At 39.8% G+C, this 19,982-nt stretch overlaps 1 protein-coding gene across 1 annotated transcript in view; it reads left to right on the top strand.

The window, feature by feature from the left end:
* Positions 1-10,634: 10,634 nt before the first annotated feature.
* The window catches only part of LOC137022913 (kielin/chordin-like protein), a 99,840-nt gene continuing 90,492 nt past the window's right edge, over positions 10,635-19,982 (top strand). Inside the window, exons 1-2 of the mRNA XM_067389382.1 lie at positions 10,635-10,802; positions 13,024-13,577. Of these exons, the coding sequence (XP_067245483.1) occupies positions 10,688-10,802; positions 13,024-13,577 (669 nt within the window). The 5' untranslated portion in view covers positions 10,635-10,687. The remainder of the gene's footprint in view (positions 10,803-13,023; positions 13,578-19,982) is intronic.

The raw sequence follows: 19,982 nt of genomic DNA, 5'->3' as shown, positions 1-19,982 counted from the left end.
CTTCGAGGAGTCACCGGGCGGGGAGAAGAGGAAGCCGTGGTGTGTGCGGAGCATCATGCAGGGGACGGGCAGGCCTGTTTTGAAATGATCTTAGTTCTTTTTTTACAGTCTATGTCTTAGTTGTGTAGTTCTTAAAAAATGAAACAAATCAAGCAGGGATACTTTCTTGTCAAGCACAAATGTGGCTGACTCTGCGTCGGTTTTTAATCCTTTCAGGACACGTAGCTCCCTCCACCTCGGAAAAGCCGCTCCTATATTTACCCTCGTTTTATTTCAGGCTCTATCTAATTCTTTCTTTTTGGCTTTTTATCATCGTCTTTTGGCTTTTTATCATCGTCATCTGTCTTTTTCCGTTTACCCATCTTTATTTTGTGAGCAGGTGCCACTCGAGGAATTGGCAGTTTGGATTGTTTTTCCACCATAAGCAAAGCTGCAGCACACCGGTAATCTTGAATTTGACGCCTGTACGCGCTGGGGCTTTGCATGAGAGGAGTGTGATCAGCGCGCACGCGAGCTTGATTTACACTGCTAAGACACTCCTCCTGGCTCTGATTGGTTGTCAGTTAACTACGGCTCTGTCTATTAAATGCCGCTCCATTTGAAAGCAGGTGATGGCGATTTAGTGGTAATCAGGGAACCGGCTTTACTGACGAAATGCGCGTGACAAAAGCATTCAATGTATCGCCCAGCCCTAGTATCAGTAAAGTTAATCTGATTTTAGCGAAGAAAACCTAATCTCAGTATTAGAGCGGAAGTCTGTTTTGACGAAGGAATCTCAGCTCAGCAGCATGTAAACTGTACCAGTAATTTTTCTACTTTGGTTGAGGAAATACCAATTGCAGAATTGCTAAACCTGTTTCTGATGAAAAATCTCAGTACAGTGTTATATGAATGTAGATTTAGATGTTGGCATCCTTTCTACAGAGCAAAGGCTTTAGAAATTATAGTCAGAGAGACTCATTCATCTAAACTTTAGCTGCATCTACAAGCATAACCATCGGGTGATCAATACTATGTTTCATTGGCCAATAGAAACATCAGTATCTATTCACAAGACGAGCCTTCTGTGCACCTAGACCAGTTTGATTTGCATCAAATCTGGGTAACTACTCTTTAAATTAGTCAAAAGATGTTTCAAGTAGAGAGAAGAATTTTACATGAGTAAAATTTACAAATGTCAAACCATACTTGCATCTGACTGAATTTAAGGTTGAATTATTGAAGTATAAGCACTCTATTTTAACTTGATGCGTAACTCATTTCAAATGCGCAGACATTCTTCATGAATTGTAGAATCGCTCGGACATGCAGTGCTTCTCATGATTACAACTTGTCAAAGGAAGTACTAACTCGACACCTTGTGACATCATATTGTAACAACCCAGGCTAGGGAGCTAAGCTAATGCAACCTAGCGGCCCTCCAGCTATGGTGGCTAACTAAACTACTATAGTAACAGTTAGCATTATTTACTTGAAGCCTTTAACCACAGCTTGTATGTATGCAGTGGGAAGTGATCTAAACCAAATTCCTTTAACCACATTCCTGGTTTTCTGACCTTTCACCTCCCTTACCTTGAATTCTTCTCAGCTAATTTCATCTGCACTTAGGTGCATTTCTCCCTGAACACTGTTCAGCTAAATCTGCAGTTACTAGGGTAATTAAATCTAAATTTAATTACGTGTAAACTGTTTAGTTAAAGAAGAATTCTAGGAGTTATTGAGACTTGTCAATAGCACGCTAAACTAAACTTCAAAACACAAATGGTTTGGTTCTGAACATGCTGCGGCTGTTAATCACTAGTGCTATTGACTATTCCCAATTGGTGGTCATTCTTCTGTATTAATCACTTCTTTAAATCTTTGTATTGATTTGTAATCATAATGGCCATCAGCTATTAATTTTTATTAGTATTATTTCTTTCATCTATGTGATTTATTTACATTTTCCTTTCTCCTTGTGTGGTTTAATTTCCCCAATAGGACCACAAGTATCTAGACATACTTTCCGTCTTGATTTTGTTAATTTATAACAGTTGCTTCAATTTTATGAGCCAGTTACAAAAGTAATCTGAACGATTGCTATGGTATAATTTTGAGCACCACTAGTGAACACAATCTAATAGGAAAGCTCTCCTCTTCCTCTCCCTTTCTCTTTTCCATTTGTTCAGAGGTCAAGCCTGTTGTGGGCCATTAGTAAGTTCTGATAAATAATTTAACATTTAGAACCAACTTAGGTCATTTATTAACCTAGCTCTATTTTATACACCTAGCTGCACACTGTGCCTTCAGCTTCAAATTCTGTTTGATCTTGCATTAGTCCCTTGCCCTTACTCTCACCACGAGTGTGCCAAAATGTTGCAGAATGCTCAGCCTAACTGCCCAGATGGCAGACCGAAAGGACTGGCTAAGTGTTGTGAGGAACACCCTCCTAACCAGGGCTGCTGATCACTTGCAGCACTAGAGCCAAAAGAAACTGGACAACGATGGGAGTGAAGTAAAGGCAGATTACTCCAACCCGAGGTATGATCACAAAAATCTGGCTGAAGCCAACTTCTTCCTGGCCCACGACCTCACATGTTTGAAACGGGCGGTGAACAACCTCAAACTCTAGATCACAGAGAATCACAAGGAGCTGACACATGCTAAAAGCCGCATAGACCAGCTAGAGATGGAAGCTCAAGACAGACACAAGGACCCTGACAGATTAGAGTCACAGAAGAAAATCCACAAACTTCAAAAGGCTTTGATAGCTGCTCAGCAATGAGAGCAGCTGGAGAAGGCAGCCAGAGAGGACCTAGAAAAGGGACTCTTTCACAGAGTCACTGTTAAAAACAGCAAATTCTGAACTCATGGACAAAGACGTCAGAATCAGGGCCTGTGAACGTCACCTGGACAACACCAAAAATGAACTTGACATTGCCCAAAGAGAACTGAGACTCTCTTACCTGCAGCAGAAAGAACAACAGCAGGAGAAACATTTTACGACAGAACTGTCCCCATGGCAACAGACCCAGGTACCAGACCTACCACAGGAAGAAGCCATGGATGGGAGCATCCCCATCCTGCAGACCCTGCAGGACCTCCAACAGCAAGCAGCTACCACCTCCTCCTCCACGCCCTTCACACAGCAGCCATCCAGATCCTGCACAAGGACAACTGGACACGCCTGCATCAGACCCACAGGAGCTTCTAACGCAACCCTGCTCAAGCCAGCCACGCCACAAGAGTCAGTCTGAAACACTCTTCACACTACAACTCCCATAACCTCTTCCTGCAATCACCTGCTTCATGGGTGTCCAAATGACAGGTGACATTGTCATGGCACCTGCGACCTCAACACCTACTAAGCAAGCTTCAAAAGCTGAACCTTCCCACCAGCAAACCTCTTGCCCACTAACTGACTTTAGGGTGACAGGAGACACAGCGTCAAGGCACTGGATGCCTTGATTCCTGCAGCACCAGCTCAGAGAACTTAGCTTGCCCACTGTCTGCATCAACCGCCAGGGAACGACCACCACTCCAGGAGACACATACAACCAGGGCCCATTACAGCCTTCCAGCCTTATGTATCAGTGATGTGTCTGATCTTTCTGCACCTTCAACTTCGCTCACTGTTGCCATAAGAGAGACAACAACGAGCGAAAGGGGGGGAATTATGTAATTACTGTGACAAATCAGACACAATTATTTGTTAGTTCACCAATAGTTTTAAGCTCACTCTGGGATTTGACTGTCCCCATCCCCCCGAGAAGTTATCAGTTAAAAGTTTATTGCACCAAGGAATGTGCTGCCGAATGGAGAGTAGAGAAGAGACACACAAAACGTGCATCTCTCCTGCATTATCCACACATAACGCAGACTCTCTTGCATCAATGTACAGAGACAACAATCCCAGTAGATTAAATATTATCCATTATTACCATTGCTGTATTATAATCATTGTATTCAAGTATGTATGTAGTTTTATGATACATTTAAAGTAACTTCAATTGTGCCATGTTTAGTGTCTATGAGTTCCCAGCGGGAAGATTTCAATGGTCGCGTGTGTGGTATGTCCATACCTGCGCAACACATAAGTATTACAAGAATCTTTAATAGTTCTTCTTCAAAGCTCAGCCAGTTTAATCTTGCTCAGTTATAAAAGCTCCAACAACACATTGATTTGTAAGACTTACCTTTGCTATTGCTAAAAGAAACTGAGTCCTTTCCAGATGGTCTTTGACTTTTTCCTATAGCTCTAGTAACAGTACCTCTTCCGATTCAACTCTATCATTACTCATTCTGACCTACATATGTGTGTGACCCTTTGTGTATGTAGGGCCTCGCTCGACAGAACTTACCAATGACTTTATCAATGAACAACGTGATCGAACAAAGCTTCATTTGACAAAGGATTCATTCGCTGACCCCCAGAATCCCCAGGGGCACTGGATAGCTCCTAATTCCAGCTAGTCAGCATTAAGAGAAGTGGTAACGTGACTTAAGAACAGAGAATATCTGTTCTGAGGCCTTCCTGGTCACATTAAATTTATAGATGCTCACAAAACCCTTTTGTATCAAACAAAAAGAACAGGAAACACTAAACGGACCTGAAAAGAACAACGGATCCACACAGACATCCTCCTGATTAGGAGTCCATTTTGACTCGGTCACTTGTGACTCTGGTCGCTGTTCAATGACTCTATGCTTACAGACTCAATCTTGAATCTCAAAAGGGACAATCATTTAAAGTATTAACTATATCCAGAATAGCACTTGCTATGATGTGATTACTAACATGTTGGAGTCAATGCATTATATGTTTGTATTCCTGTATGCATTTTCTTTCTCTTGTAATCATTGTTTTAATTAGGTCAGTCTAGTAATATGTGTGTAAGAAGTGTGTCATGTTTGAGTTCTAAATGCAGAATTTATAATTCTCTGTAATTCTGTGTGAATGAAACATTGAAATTCAGTATCAGGAAAATATTAAGAAACGTTATAAAGTTAATAAAACAAGAGAATGTTCCACAGATATCACGCGATGTGATCAATAGACAATAGACGAGGCGTGTCTAATCTCCGTAGCAACGTCTCATTGGAGGATCGCATCTGAAGGATGGAGCCAAATTGCTCCTTTAAAAACTATGCTGTCCGAACAAACTCGAGGTCGAAGTCGAAGTGGTTGAAGTTGAAGCACAGTAGCCGAAGCACCGCAACTTTGACCACGGCTGAAAAGTTGCTTGGGTCATGCTGAAAAGAAGTTGAGAACTGATCCTTTACGGGGCTGATTTTCCATCTAACAGTCGCCGACTTCATCCACGAGCCGCGCCGCTGACTATTCAATAGCCGTCACATCCAGACTCCAAAACACTCTGTGAAATATCTGACCAAAGTCTCCCAAGAAGAGAGCCACTCAAGCCAGACGCTCAGAACAGCGCGTTGCACCAGCCAGCAACGTCCTTCAAAGCTTCCGCGCAACCCAACGAAGGGCTTCCCCGAGAGACGTCACCTCAAAGACAGCCAATCCGAGCCGGGATCCCGCTCAACAAGAGTCACGGAACAACCCGATTACCTCAGCTGTCAGAGCAAACGCAGGTACAAGCAAACGTCTCTCTTTCTCTTGCTGGAAACTGGTGAAACACCTTTAAACTGAAAGAATCAAGCCAAAGCTCTGCTTTTGTGATTTTCCTCAGGTTATGAGTTAAGTTAGCACTGAACTTGTGACTTTTCATAACTCATATCAACTCTGCGAATGTGTGTGCATGTATGTACAGTATGTGTGTGTGTTTAGCCTTAGTTTCTTGTAATCATTAGAAGTAGTCAATAAACCTTGTTTTGATTTTCACATATACGAGTTTCTTGTGCTGTGTGTCAAATTACTGCCTTAAACTTAAAAGATCAAGTTACCTCTTGCTTATAATAATATAATAATTATAATAATAATAATCATAATAAAATATTGTTACTGTTGGCCGCAGAATAATATTTTATCCAGAATTGGTAAAATACTCTAACATCAATTTTTGCTGGACGAATAATTGATGACGTGTTAGATATTAATTCTGAATAATTTACAGTGAATCATTTACAGTTGATTCAATTCTTATTCCCTGTAACAATTAAATTGAGCTAATAAAAAGGCAAAGTCCTTACATGTATGTTATGTTATGTGTTTGTTAGTGTAACGAAACGGGACTGAGGCAGGGATCCATGTGCAAGCTTTTATTTACAGTGAGCATAGTCGTACAGGCTGGGTCGATCAGGGGCAAACAGGAACAGCAAGGGCTAGGCAGAATCGTAGTCAGGGTACAGGCAGTAGATCGAGGCAGGCGGATATCATTCACAGAACAGTATACAAGGCAAGAGTTAGGACAGGCAGCAACGGGTCAATGAACAGGAACAGGCAAGATCAAACACAGGCAGACAGGAAACAAGGAAACGCTCAGAAATGACATACTGGGTAATCAAGACTTCACGGTGAGGTGGTGTGTGTATGAGTCCTTTATAGTACAGGTAATGCGTATCAGCTGGGTGTGGTGATTAGTGTGCAGTGTGCATGGCTGTATGTGGCAACAGGTGATTGGTGGAGTCAGTGCATGTGATTGACAGGGGGGATGATGGGAAATGTAGTCCGGGAACTGACAGGATTGTAACAGGAACAGATGGTGATCGTGACAGATAGTTTAGTTATGTGTTTGTGAGTTAGTTAATAAAGATTGTGCACAATACATGTTTGGTTCTGACTCCATCTGCTAATGAATTGCCTCTCAAGTGATATAGACCCTGAACCTATGCTCTAAGTAGCACAGTGCGATAAGAATGTTATTTTTCCATAACCTGGAAATGAACATTTCTTAGAATTGTTAAACAATCAACACTAAGTGTTGCCTGGACAACAGGTTAATTGATTATAATATTAATATTAATGTAGCTATATCCAGTAAATCTGATTTACATATTCATAATTAATCATAATTAATAAATCATATTGAGTTATTAATAATTATTAAAATTTCCCCTTTGAGTTAATTCACTACACTGTTGATTGAAGATAAACCTCAAAAACATTTCTCACTGCATGGATAAAAAAACAAAGATTAACAAAAATTATGTTAAAAACTACATTTCGTTGTTATATTTACTGTTTGTTAAAGTGTAAAACATTACTGAAAGCTTAACAGTTCATTCTCATGCTATTGTTTGTATAGTGCATTACTATACCCCACTATCTTAATACAGCTTATTATAAATTGGCTAATTTAGCTCCAGAGAAACAGATGCTGAAACATGGTTAAATGTAGCTAAACAGGCTGTAAATGTATTATAGCATTCATTTTTAGGAAATCCAGCATGGATGGAGTAACCTGACCTGTAAATGTATGAACCAAAAAAGACTTTCAGCAAACAGTCCTGCTCTTGTTTAAGACTTATAAATCTCCTAAGAAGGTTCTCAGCAGACAGTTAAGCCTTCTTATGTGAAAACACCCAAACACACTCTTGCTTACACACCAAGACACATGAATCCAAGCTGTTTAACAAATTCCATTCATGCCATCAAGAATGCATTTAATTTTGCAATACCTGCTCAATACAACATTCCAAACAAGTAAAGTTTAATGCTTAAATATTTTTAATGTAGTGCAATATAATATAATTAAGCAATAAGGTATGAGATGGTGTTGTTAGGCATTATGTGCAGTATTTTTTTTTTTAACAAAACATTGTTTTATGTGATATCCTTTTGGTAGATTTTATGTTTATATTATTTGAAGTCTATTTGAAAATGTAATTATATTTCTAAAACAAAACATTTGCTAACATTTAACAACTATATTAATTCTGTATTCATTAAGCTCAACTGAAATAAATATGAATGTAATACATTAACTCTGCAAACTTATACAGTATTCCAGTATTTGACCTATTTTGTAGCTGGTTTTTTTTTTTTTTTTTTTTTTTTTTTTTTTTTTAGACCACTTGTGACTTGTCTTAAGCAACAGAAGAGGATTAACAGTGACATTTCCATTGTATGTTCACTATACATCTTTATTATTAACATTTAGTAATTCTGTAATGTCCATTTTTGTATTTTGTGTTATGTGACAGTGTAGTATTGTAGATTGTATTGTGGATTGTTTGAGATTGAGGATTTATGGGTAATAATTGTGAATGAACTTCCGGTCAAGCAAGAAAAATTTCAGACTTTGTCTGACAAAAATGTTATATCATTATCATTAGAGTTTGACTATCTCAGCCATTGTGTTAATGTGAAGACAAACAATCATGCTAAGATGAACACGCACACAGTTAGAATGAGACAGAGAAACCCAAGATAGATCATCTAATGTTGTTTTTGGCTTGCCTATAGTTATACAAGACTATTACACAAGTCAGATGGAGCATCTCTCTCTTTTATACAGACAAAAAGACAAGCTAAAAATAGACTTCAGGACTGTTTGAGGTCACAAAACTTGGTCATCATGTTTTATTCTGCCGTTATTTTGATTGTAGTGTATTGGAGAATAAGAAAAGATGTTAACCTACCTGTCCCATCTAAATGTTCTTCAGGTCCAGATGTCCAGATATTCTCTCCAAAGTTACATTATTACCATCCTTTATTTGTATGTGATTGTATAAAATAGAGTTAGAGTAGAGTTTGTGTGTGAAATGCATATAAGAGTCCACCTCATGTCTGTTTGAAGCAGTTGGAGAAGAGTGGATAAGTCTGAGGTTTAGTGTTTAAATTGACTGGATCAGAGCCAAGTTAAGAGGTCAAGTCAAATACTACAGCTAGGTTTAACCATCATCCTAAGTGTAACCAATAGCATCGCTTCCCTCCTGGCCAATGAAATAACAGTATTCTAAGATGGCCAGTAGTACCCTTTAAACAAAACCACGTCATAACCAATATGGAGATAGTGTATATAATCAAACCAATACAGTGGGCTACAAAAGTCTGAGACCACACTGAAAATCTGGGATACGAAATCTGGAAATTAACAGAAACCAAAATTATTTTAAAAATAAAAAAAAATTAAATATTGCACTATATTTAGATCTAGCATATAGCATGTGAACATATCACTCATTTTGAAGTTCATCTTAATTTTTCAGTTCAACTTTGTTATGCTTATAATTTGTAATGATAAAATATTAATTGAATTTGGAAAACAAAAAATTTCTGTGGGCAGATTTTTAATTATCAATTAGGATAGATAGATAGATAGATAGATAGATAGATAGATAGATAGATAGATAGATAGATAGATAGATAGATAGATAGATAGATAGATAGATAGATAGATAGATAGATAAATAGATAGATAGATAGATAGATAGATAGATAGATAGATAGATAGATAGATTTGTGTTTTACATATACACACATATATATGTAGAAATAAGTTTAGTTAATGTTTCTGTATGTCACATTCAAAACATGAGATGTTTTCAGGATGCTGATGGTAAAGTGTAACAGCATGTGTCTTTTGTGGTAATCTGGGCTATTTCTGTCTCGTCCTAGTGTACCTTATATGCTTTAACACACCCTGACAGAGGAGCACACACACACATACACACTAATAGAGTTGACTTGGAAGCACACTGTTATTGAGACAGGATTAGGAGGCTGAAATAGTGTACTCTCTTTAACCAATAAGAAATCAGAAACAAAGGTCATCTGAGACTTTTACACATGAAGAAACTAATTCAGACTTACAAACACATATTATCTCACTAAAGTCTCCATTTTTTTTTTTTTTTTTTTTTTTTGAAAATAGGCTCAACTCATATTCAAGATTTCACAAGAAAAGAATTGTTAGTTTTATATACATTCTTACTCTAACAATGTATCATAATAGTACTTTTTTGTCTTTTTGTTTTTGACTCATTCAGTGGCAGTACCATATTTTTTTGTACATACTATGGTACTATACCATGGTATACTGAAACGGGCCATCACTGCCATGATACAGCCAGTGTAAGGGTATAGATCCTTATTAGTTAAAATTCATAACACCTCATATATTTCTTTTTTATTGCCTATATGATATCACATATTTTGATCATTCATATTTATTCTTTTTTGAATGCAAGTAATCTGTTTAGCATAATCTTTGCATACAATATTAATGTGCATTATGTGTTAATGAAACTGCTTTGTGTTCTTGAGGACTGCGCTCGAGGAGTCCGGAAATCCGGAAATGTTCAAAGTCTGCAGTTTTTCTCCATTGGCTGCAGAGGAGGAGGATCAGAGTTATAGGAGCAGAGGAACTCCGATCAGATCAGAGGAGAGAGCTGGAGTCTCCAGGGGTTGTCACATTTACAGCCAATATTTCAATCGCGGAGGAGGGAAAAGAACGAAGCTTTGCCTTGTTTTGTTTGGAGGCGACAGGAAAGCAACTGAACCCCCCAGCTAAACAGCCGAAAACAAGTCCAGATGTTTCCAGTCTGAGGGTCGCTGTCATACGAGACCATACCAGAAGACTCTTCATCCAAGATCTTGCCTCATATATATATATATATATATATATATATATATATATATATATATATATATATATATATATATATATTTTTTTTTTTTTTTTTTTTTTTTTTTTAGCTTTTAATGTATTTTGATATTTATAATCATTTTTGCCTTCAGTTTTAAGTAAATTGGTATTTTTTCCTCCTGAGGACTTTGTGACAACTCTGGCTGGTGAGAATGTGGCTGAAGTCTGTAGTTGGATATCTTGTCTGGAATTTGATTATCCTTTGGAATGTTTGTGACTGTGTTCAAACTCATCAGGACGCGAATCCCCCGCGAGGCGCTGAGACCGGTGAGAGCAGCTGTCAGTCAAACACAATACATTGTTTCATTGATCTGTTCTGCCGCTATATTGCATCACTGATGGATTAGAGGAACCAGTGATGGATGAGTGAGTGAGTGTGTCTTTCTATTGACATGTCCACGCTATAATCCAGTGCAGGACATGCCAAGATAAAGACACAATATAAGTCAAATCAAAAATTATTCAGACATTTTTGATATATTTTTACTAGTGAGTGCAGGACACTATAGTTCATTTATGTAAGTGAGGATAGCAAAATAAAGTAAACTGTGACATATTATACCCAAAAATTCTTCATAACTACAATTACAATTACTATAATTATATTTATAATTACTTCATAACAAGAATTACCAGTAAAATTGATAAAAAATATGGAAACAAAAATTATTCAGACACTTTGACCTGACCATGTTTTGCTTAAGTGTTATCATATATGTATATATGTGTGTGTGTATATATATATATATATATATATTAGAGGAAAAATGAAAGATGACTATACAGGAAGATGTACAGGTGTTCCAGAACCTAATACAAACATTTATAAAAATGACTCTTAAAGATAAAAAGATAAAAGATATGCATAAATTCATACCTAAAACATCTATTCTGAATAAGTGAAAAATTTTTAAAATATGTCTTTTTGAAATTGTGTTCCCTTGTTTGGGAACATCTCCAAATCATCGGTTTTCCCAGATGTACATTTTTCAACAATTTTTCCCTAATACTATAGCTAGTCAGAAACATCTAAATGAGAACATATAAACTGTCAAAAATCATTTCAATGTGTACTGTTTCATCTGTATGATATAGATACACTACTGGTTAAAAGTTGTTGTTTTTTTTTTTTAATAATTTAGATTTTTCTCTCTTATGGTCATCAAGACTGCATTTATTTTACTTTTAAAAAACTGTGATTTTGTGAAATATTAACACAATTTAAAATAACAGTTTCCTAAATGTAATTTATTAGAATATTACAATATTAATACTTATGATATTTATTAGCAAACAGTATGATTTCTGAAGGATCATGTGACTGAACACTGCTGAAAATTCAGCTGTCTTCACAGAAATAAATTACATTTTAAAATATATTCAAATAGAAAAGTTATTTTTAATTTAAATAATATTTCACAGTATCACTGTTTTTACTGTATTTTTTAATCAAATTAATGCAGCCTTGCTGAGCATAAAAGACTTTAAAAAAAAAAACCAAAATAAATCTTAATTATTCAAAATTTTTGACTGGTGAAGAATTTAAAGGTCCCGTTCTTCGTGATCCCATGTTTCAAACTTTAGTTAGTGTGTAATGTTGTTGTTAGAGTATAAATAAAATCTGTAAAATTTTAAAGCTCAAAGTTCAATGCCAAGCGAGATATTTTATTTAACAGAAATCGCCTACATCTAACGGCCAGTTTGGACAACATCCCTCTACTTCCTTCTTTAATGACGTCACTAAAACAGTTTTTTGACTAACCTCCGCCCACAGGAATACACAAGAGTTGCGTCTGTAGAGTGTGTTTGTCGCCATGTCGTCGAAACGCTGTTATTTTCATCCCGCAGTCCAATCACCGGGTCTGATTCCGGCTCAAATTGATAGGGTACAATTAAAGACATGTTTATAATAACACTGAGCGCATGCATCTCCATGTTATGATAAGAGGCGTGACCTTTCCGGGCAAGGAGCGCTAAGCTGCTGTCGAATCACAATCACAACACAGGAACCGCTGGCACAATCAGAACTCGTTACGTATTTCTGAAGGAGGGACTTCATAGAACAAGGAAGTCATCAGCCCGTTTTTATGACAGTGGAAACCGCGGTATACAGATAAGTAAATTATGTGAAAAATACTGTTTTTTTACATGCGAAACATGAACACATGTTATATTGCACACTATAAACACAATCAAAGCTTCAAAAAACCACGAAAAACGGGACCTTTAACATATCAGATGGTACTCTATTATATACTGTAGTATTACCAGAGTGTACGTTGATATGTATGTCATGGTTCTGAATAATTGCCAGGCATAAAGCATGTGGCTTTTTAAAGGATTAGTCCACTTTTAAATAAAATTTTCCTGATGATTTACTGACCCCCATGTCATCCAAGATGTTCATGTCTTTCTTTTGTCAGTCGAAAAGAAATGTAAAAATGTCATTGCTAATGTCATTCTTCATGTCATTAATTTCCTCTATTAGTAATCAACCTCTTGAAGGCTCAAAATGTCACTCACTCTCAACGGTTGGTATCTAAGGCCAAAGGTCGTGACCCAGAGATGCCGGCCTGGCGTTTCCGTTCCCGCATGCCTCATCTCACGCTACCCCAGGACTTATCTGACTACCTCTTTAGCACCTCACAGGGTGTCTTGGGTTTGCACCTAGTGGGACGGCAAACCAAAGGCTCGGAGGCCACTCTCATCTCCTTCATCTCCCCTGCCCACCTGCAGCATGACGGACGCCCCCTGCTGGAGCTTGTCTCCAACACCAAAGAAAACTGGCTGCAGTTGGAGTTCAGGTCAGCGAATGGCCAGCCGGAAGTGATTAAGCTGCCGGGTGGGAATCCGTTCATAGCCGGTGGTTGGGTGAGGATGGCGCTGAGTGTGGAGCCCAGACAGGTGGTGATGTTTTTGGAATGCGACGAGGCTGTGGTGCTCAAACTGAAAGAAGGTGGACGAATCCTGGCTCTAGACTTCCCACATGATCTGCAGGTTACGTTCTCCAGCACTGCAGGAAATAAGGCTAGCAAGTTCAATGTAAGTTTATTGACAAAAACACATATGTAAGCTACATGGTAGTGTCCCTAAAACGTGTTTTGACTAGAGCTGTTAAATTGATTAATCGTATCTAACATAAAAGTTTGAATATATACAGTACAGTCCAAAAGTTTGGAAGATTTTTAATGTTTTTAAAAGAAGTTTCATCTGCTCACCAAGGCTACATTTATTTAATTAAAAATACAGTAAAAACAGTAATATTGTGAAATATTATTACAATTTAAAATAACCGTTTTCTATTTGAATATATTTCACAAAGTAATTTATTCCTGTGATGGCAAAGCTGAATTTTCAGCATCATTACTCCAGTCTTCAGTGTCACATGATCCTTCGGAAATCATTCTAATATGCTGATCTGCTGCTCAAGAAACATTTAATGTTTACAATTGTACAAAATATTTGTGTACAATATTTTTTTTCAGCATTATTTGATGAATAGAAAGTTCGAAAGAACAGTGTTTATCTGAAATCTAATCTTTTGTAACATTATAAATGTCTTTACTGCCACTTTTGATTGATTTAATGCATCCTTGCTGAATAAAAGTATTCATTTCTTTAATTTCTAAAAAAAAAAAAAAAAATTCTTACTGACCCCAAACTTTTGAACGGTAGTGTATAATGCTACAGAAGCTTTGTATTTCAGATGAATGCTGTTCTTTTGAACTTTCTATTCATCAAGGAATCCTGAAAAAAAGGTACACAACTGTTGTACATTGAACATTGTCAACATTGAAAATAATCATAAATGTTTATTGAGCAGCAAATCAGCATATTAGAATGATTTCTGAAGGATCATGTGGCACTGAAGACTGGAGTAACGATGCTGAAGATTCAGCTTTGCATCACAGGAATAAATAACTTTGTCAAATATATTTAAATAGTACACAGTTAATTTAAATTGTAATAATATTTCACAATATAACTGTTTTTTACTGTATTTTAATTAAATAAATGTAGCCTTGGTGAGCAGATGAAACTTCTTTTAAAAACATTAAAAATCTTAGTGGTTCCAAACTTTTGGACTGTACTGTAATATATATATATATATATATATTGGGGTTAATTCAGGTTGATTTAATCAATCAACCTGAATTAACCCCAATAACCTGAATTTACCCTATATGGGCCATTGATGAATAAGGTTTTTAAATGTGTAAAAAACATAATGGATATATAATTAACAATTAGATTATGTGGTTTTTATAATCAATTAATACTGCTTTTGTCATTTTTTACAAGCTGGACAAAATTTGTCACCAAAAAAAGTTGGTTTAACCAAAATTCCGGATTTACCGAATGACACTTTTGGTTATACCGAATGACGATATTTTAAAAAAAATGCTAACAGGCTGATATCTAGCTAGCTAGCAAAAGGACAATCAAACATTTTATATTTAGTACAAGTTTTTAGAATATTACAACATTTTCCATGTTTTATAGCTGTTGTACCGAATGATCTGATGTTTCGGGACATGTGTATGAGCAAGTGAAAACATGACTTTTTTAAATAGTTAACAAGAGATTTAGTTACTTTTCTTCACGACCATGTGGTCCTCTGAAGGTGTCAGAATGATGGCACATCCTGTCACATGACACTGACCACATGACTTGATCCAAAATGGTCCCTTTATATGGTCCCTGAATGGCATCAATGAAATTAATTTTTCCGGACATTCTTTCTCATAACAAAGCAATGACTTCTACACATAATTTTAATACCATTTTACACTATGTTGATATATGATGTTATTAAATCATGCCAGAATAAAAAAAATATATATACATTTGTTACATTTTAATATATTTTAATCACATAATTTTAATGTACATATATATATATATATATATATATATATATATACACATCATATATATATGTGTGTATGTACTATGTATGTATGTATGTATGTATGTCTAATATATACACATATTATACATTCACAGACATTTATGTTAGATGCGATTAATCGTGATTAATCGATCTGACAGCACTTGTTTTGACACTTATGTAAAGCTAAAAATATGAAAAAAAATATATTTTTTAATTCGCTAGACATCTAACTGTTACAATATGTACCAGTCGGAGACAGAAGATAACAGGAATGGTTGTTTATTGGACACAAGCAGAGGTTACAGTGACAACAGGTGAGTAGATAGTGGTTGTAGAAGTGAATGAGGAATGAATGGATGATAATACTGTCCTTTGTGGTTTTCAGGTTGGTAGCGGTAGCAGACTGGAGACAATGCTGGCGGAAGACACTCACACACAGACTTGGAGCACAGGAGGTAGTGCGGAGACACAGGAGACAGGTAAGTAGCGATGGGAGTCCTTGAGGTAAGCATGGAGGTAAGTTCCTTTATGCGAACGAGACCGGACAATGTGACTGTGTGTGTGAATGTCTTAAGAGTATACTTAGGGGAAGGTGTGCGCTTTGATTGGTGGATGCTGGAGCCTGGCGTGTCTGTAACAGTACCCCCCCTCCACGGCCCGCTCCTGAGGGCCGAGGACCCTCGACGATGTGGTGGTCTTCCTTTTCCACGAGGGGCAGGTCTGTGGGGATGAGCAGTGTGGAAAGTGTCTAGCAGGTTGGGATCGAGAATGTCGTTACGTGGAATCCAGGAACGTTCCTCAGGGCCGTAACCCTCCCAGTCCACGAAATACTCAAGCTGACCACCACGGCGCCGGGAGTCCAAGATCTCTCGCACCTTGTATGCAGTTCCGTCGTCCAGTATGAGTGGAAGGGAGGGCTCGGCTTCGGTCACACCAGGCTCTGTGGAGAGAGGAACAGAAGGGTGGTGAGGTTTCAGATGTGACACATGGAATGTGGGGTGAATGCGATATTCAGGTGGTAACTGGAGCTTGTAGGTGACTGGGTTGACCTGCTCTAGGATGGTAAATGGGCCAATGAACCTGGGACTCAGCTTACGGCATGGTAGGCGCAGACGGATGTCCCTGGTGGACAGCCAGACCTTCTGTCCAGGTTGGTATGCAGGAGCTTCGGAGCGGAGAGCATGTTGCATCTGGTGATGGGCTGAGTCCCAGACCCTCTCGCTCTCTCAGAACCAGTAATCCACAGATGGTATGTCTGATGGTTCCCCAGTCCAGGGGACGGACCACCGAGTACGCGCTGGAAGGGTGTAAGTCCGGTAGTCGGCTGGCAAAGGGAGTTCTGCACTTACTCGGCCCAACCCAGGTACTGGTTCCAAGAGTCCTGGTGGCCATGACAGAAGGTATGGAGGAAGCGACCAATCTTTTGAATCTTCCGTTCCGTCTGCCCATTCGACTGTGGATGGTATCCTGACGAGAGGCTGATGGTCACACCTAGGAGCGAGAAGAATGTCTTCCACCTCGGGAGATGAACTGTGGTCCTCTATCTGACACGACGTCTTCAGGGATACTGTAGTATCGGAACACATGGTTAAACATGATTTCAGCAGTTTCCATAACAGTGGGGAGTCCTTTCAGAGGGATGAGTTGACAGGATTTAGAGAACCTGTCCACCACAGCTAGTATGCAGGTACATCCATTGGAGGCTGGGTGATCTGTGATGAAATCGACTCCTAGGTGTGACCAGGGTCGATTAGGAACAGGCAGAGGAAGAAGCTTGCCGGATGGTAGATGGCGTGGACTCTTCGAGATGGCGCATTCCTTGCATCCCTGCATGTACCTTCTGACAATGGCTGCCATGTTGGGCCACCAGAAGCACTCCTTCAGCAGCGAGAGGGTTTCATTGACCCCTGGGTGGCCAGTGCCGAGTGAAGAGTGGGCAGAGTGAACAAGTGGAGTGCGCCGTGTCCTTGTGACATACTGCAAGCCTGGTGGGCAACCCGGTGGAGTGTTGGTGGAGACATTGGAGGAGGGAAGAGTCTCGTTAGACCAGGTGATGGGGCTGACGATCATCTGTTTAGGCAGAATAGATTCAGGTTCTTCTGTGTTTTCTTTTGGAGCATGAAGTCTAGATAAGGCATCTTCTTTGATATTTCTGGAGCCAGGTCGGTAGGAGATGGTGAAGTTGAAGCGTGTGAAGAACAGCGCCCAACGGGCCTGTCTGGGGTTTGATCTTTAAGCAGCTCGGAGGTACTCCAGATTGTTATGATCAGTTAGTACCAGGAACTGGTGTCTAGCTTCCTCCAACCAATGCCTCCATTCCTCAAGGGCCAACTTGACGGCCAAAAGTACACAGTTGCCGATATCGTAGTTGACTTCCGCCAGGTTGAGGTTGCGGGAGAAGAAGGCGCATGGATGGAGGTGGCTCGGATTCCCCTGCTGCTGTGAAAGTACCGCTCCTACTCCTGTGATGGAGGTGTCCACTTCCACTATGAAGGGTTTGTCCGGGTCAGGGTGGACCAGGAGAGGAGCGGTGGTGAAGGCCGTCTTGAGGGTGTCAAATGCTTCTGTGGCAGCTGGAGTCCAGGACAGAGACTGGGTTTATTGCGGAGGAGGCTTGTGAGGGGATTGGTGATGGAGCTGTAATTTTGGATGAACCGTCTGTAGAAGTTGGCGAAGCCGAGGAAACGTTGGAGTTCCTTCATTGTTGTGGGTGTGGGCCAGTTCTTGATGGCTGCCACCTTCCCCTTGTCCATCCGGATGCCACTGTGGTCGATGTTATATCCAAGGAACTGCACTGAGGACTGGTGGAAGGAACATTTCACGGCTTTAAGGAAGAGCTGGAATTCTCTCAGGCGTTACAGGACCTCCGCAACGTATCGGCGATGGTCGGTCATGCTCCGGGAGTATATCAAGATGTTGTCGATGTAGACCCGTACAAACTTGTGGAGGAACTCCCAGAGCACCTCATGGATGAAGTCCTGGAATACGGAGGGGGCGTTGACCAGGCCGTAGGGCATCACAAGGTTTTCGTAGTGGCCGGTGGGCATGACGAAGGCGGTCTTCCACTCGTCCCCCTCACGTATTCGGATGAGGTTGTACGCGCTGCGGAGGTCCAACTTGGTGAACACAGTGGCACCACGGAGAGGAAGGGGGTACCTGAACTTGACGGTGACAGCGTTGAGTGCTTGATAATCTATGCATGGCCGCAAGCCTCCGTCCTTTTTAGCCACAAAGAAGAAGCTTGAAGCAGCAGGGGAAGTGGATGGTCGGATATATCCTTGAGCCAGAGCCTCCTAGATGTAATCCACCATGGCCTTCTCCTCCAGGATGGATAAGGGGTAGATCTTACCCCTTGGCACTGACGCACCCGGAAGCAGGTCAATGGCACAATCCCATGGCTGGTGTGGAGGCAGCTTGGAGGCTCTCTTGGGGCAGAAACGTCGCTGAAGGGGGTGTAACATGATGGAATGTCCATGGAGTGTTTTATCGAGGGGACTTTCAATGGAAGTGGCGCAGACAAGGAGAGACTTGGAACTTGGAGCTCGTGGAACTGGCAGTGCAGAGAAACAGTTGGGAAAACAGGTGTCGCCCCACTTCAGGACTTCTCCCGTCTTCCAAGAGAGGATGGGGTTGTGCTGCTCCAACCACGGCCGCCCTAGTATCACGTCAGCGGTGGTACCCTCCAGAACCGGCAGATGAATGTCCTCAACATGAAGTAGTCCGACTTGAAGTTGCAGTGGTCCAATGCTATGACTAACATGTCTTCTACTCACAGGTTTGCCGTTTATTGAGTGGATCTGGTAGGTTGGACAGCGTGTTCTTGGTCTTGAGGCCGAGCTGACGGCAGAGGGTGCTGGAGATGAAGTTTCCTGCTGACCAAGAATCGAGGAGTGTGGATACTGGAATGCAAACATCAGCAGCAGTAAGTGTTACAGTAGTGGTGAGTGGTTTCATAGTCTGGAGGGTAGAGATGATGGCACTCACCATAGGGCGTGGAGGACGTGTTGGGCATGCGGAGATTACATGCCCAGGAGAACCACAATATAAATCTAGCGTTAGCGTCAGTTCTGGCAGGTCACGTCAGTCAGCATCAGCTGACTCCCAGGTGACTTGCATACGACGCCTATTACGGCATTTATATATAAGCTCCTCAGTATTATCAGCAGCTATTGCATTTCTCAGGAGCAATGTGGCGATGTGCGTTACTATCTGTTGTCATTGGCAACCGGCTTGATCGCCGCACACGCTGGTCGGGGCGCTTTCGTTTGTATAGCAACATACACGCTTGTCGGATCGCCGTGTTTAGCGCTATACATCGCAGATTCAAGCAGCTTTGCAGTAGAGACAGAAAACAAAGATTCATGGTGCAAATTTCTGTTGTGTTGCAGCACATAGTAAACATCGTTTTTCTTAAAGCTATAGTGCCACTGGAAACGCTCGTTCTTAAAGGTCTAGTTGCTATTTAGAACAAGCTGATCTTAAGGCTATCTAAACAATTGCTTGTTACCGAATGTCATTGCTGCATACTATAAGCACTACTGTGGTAAGTTTAT

Source organism: Chanodichthys erythropterus, chromosome 7, assembly GCF_024489055.1.
Source record: "Chanodichthys erythropterus isolate Z2021 chromosome 7, ASM2448905v1, whole genome shotgun sequence".
Classification (NCBI taxonomy): domain Eukaryota; kingdom Metazoa; phylum Chordata; class Actinopteri; order Cypriniformes; family Xenocyprididae; genus Chanodichthys; species Chanodichthys erythropterus.
Note: the sequence above shows the minus strand (reverse complement) of the source record. Positions and strands in the feature narration are given on the sequence as shown.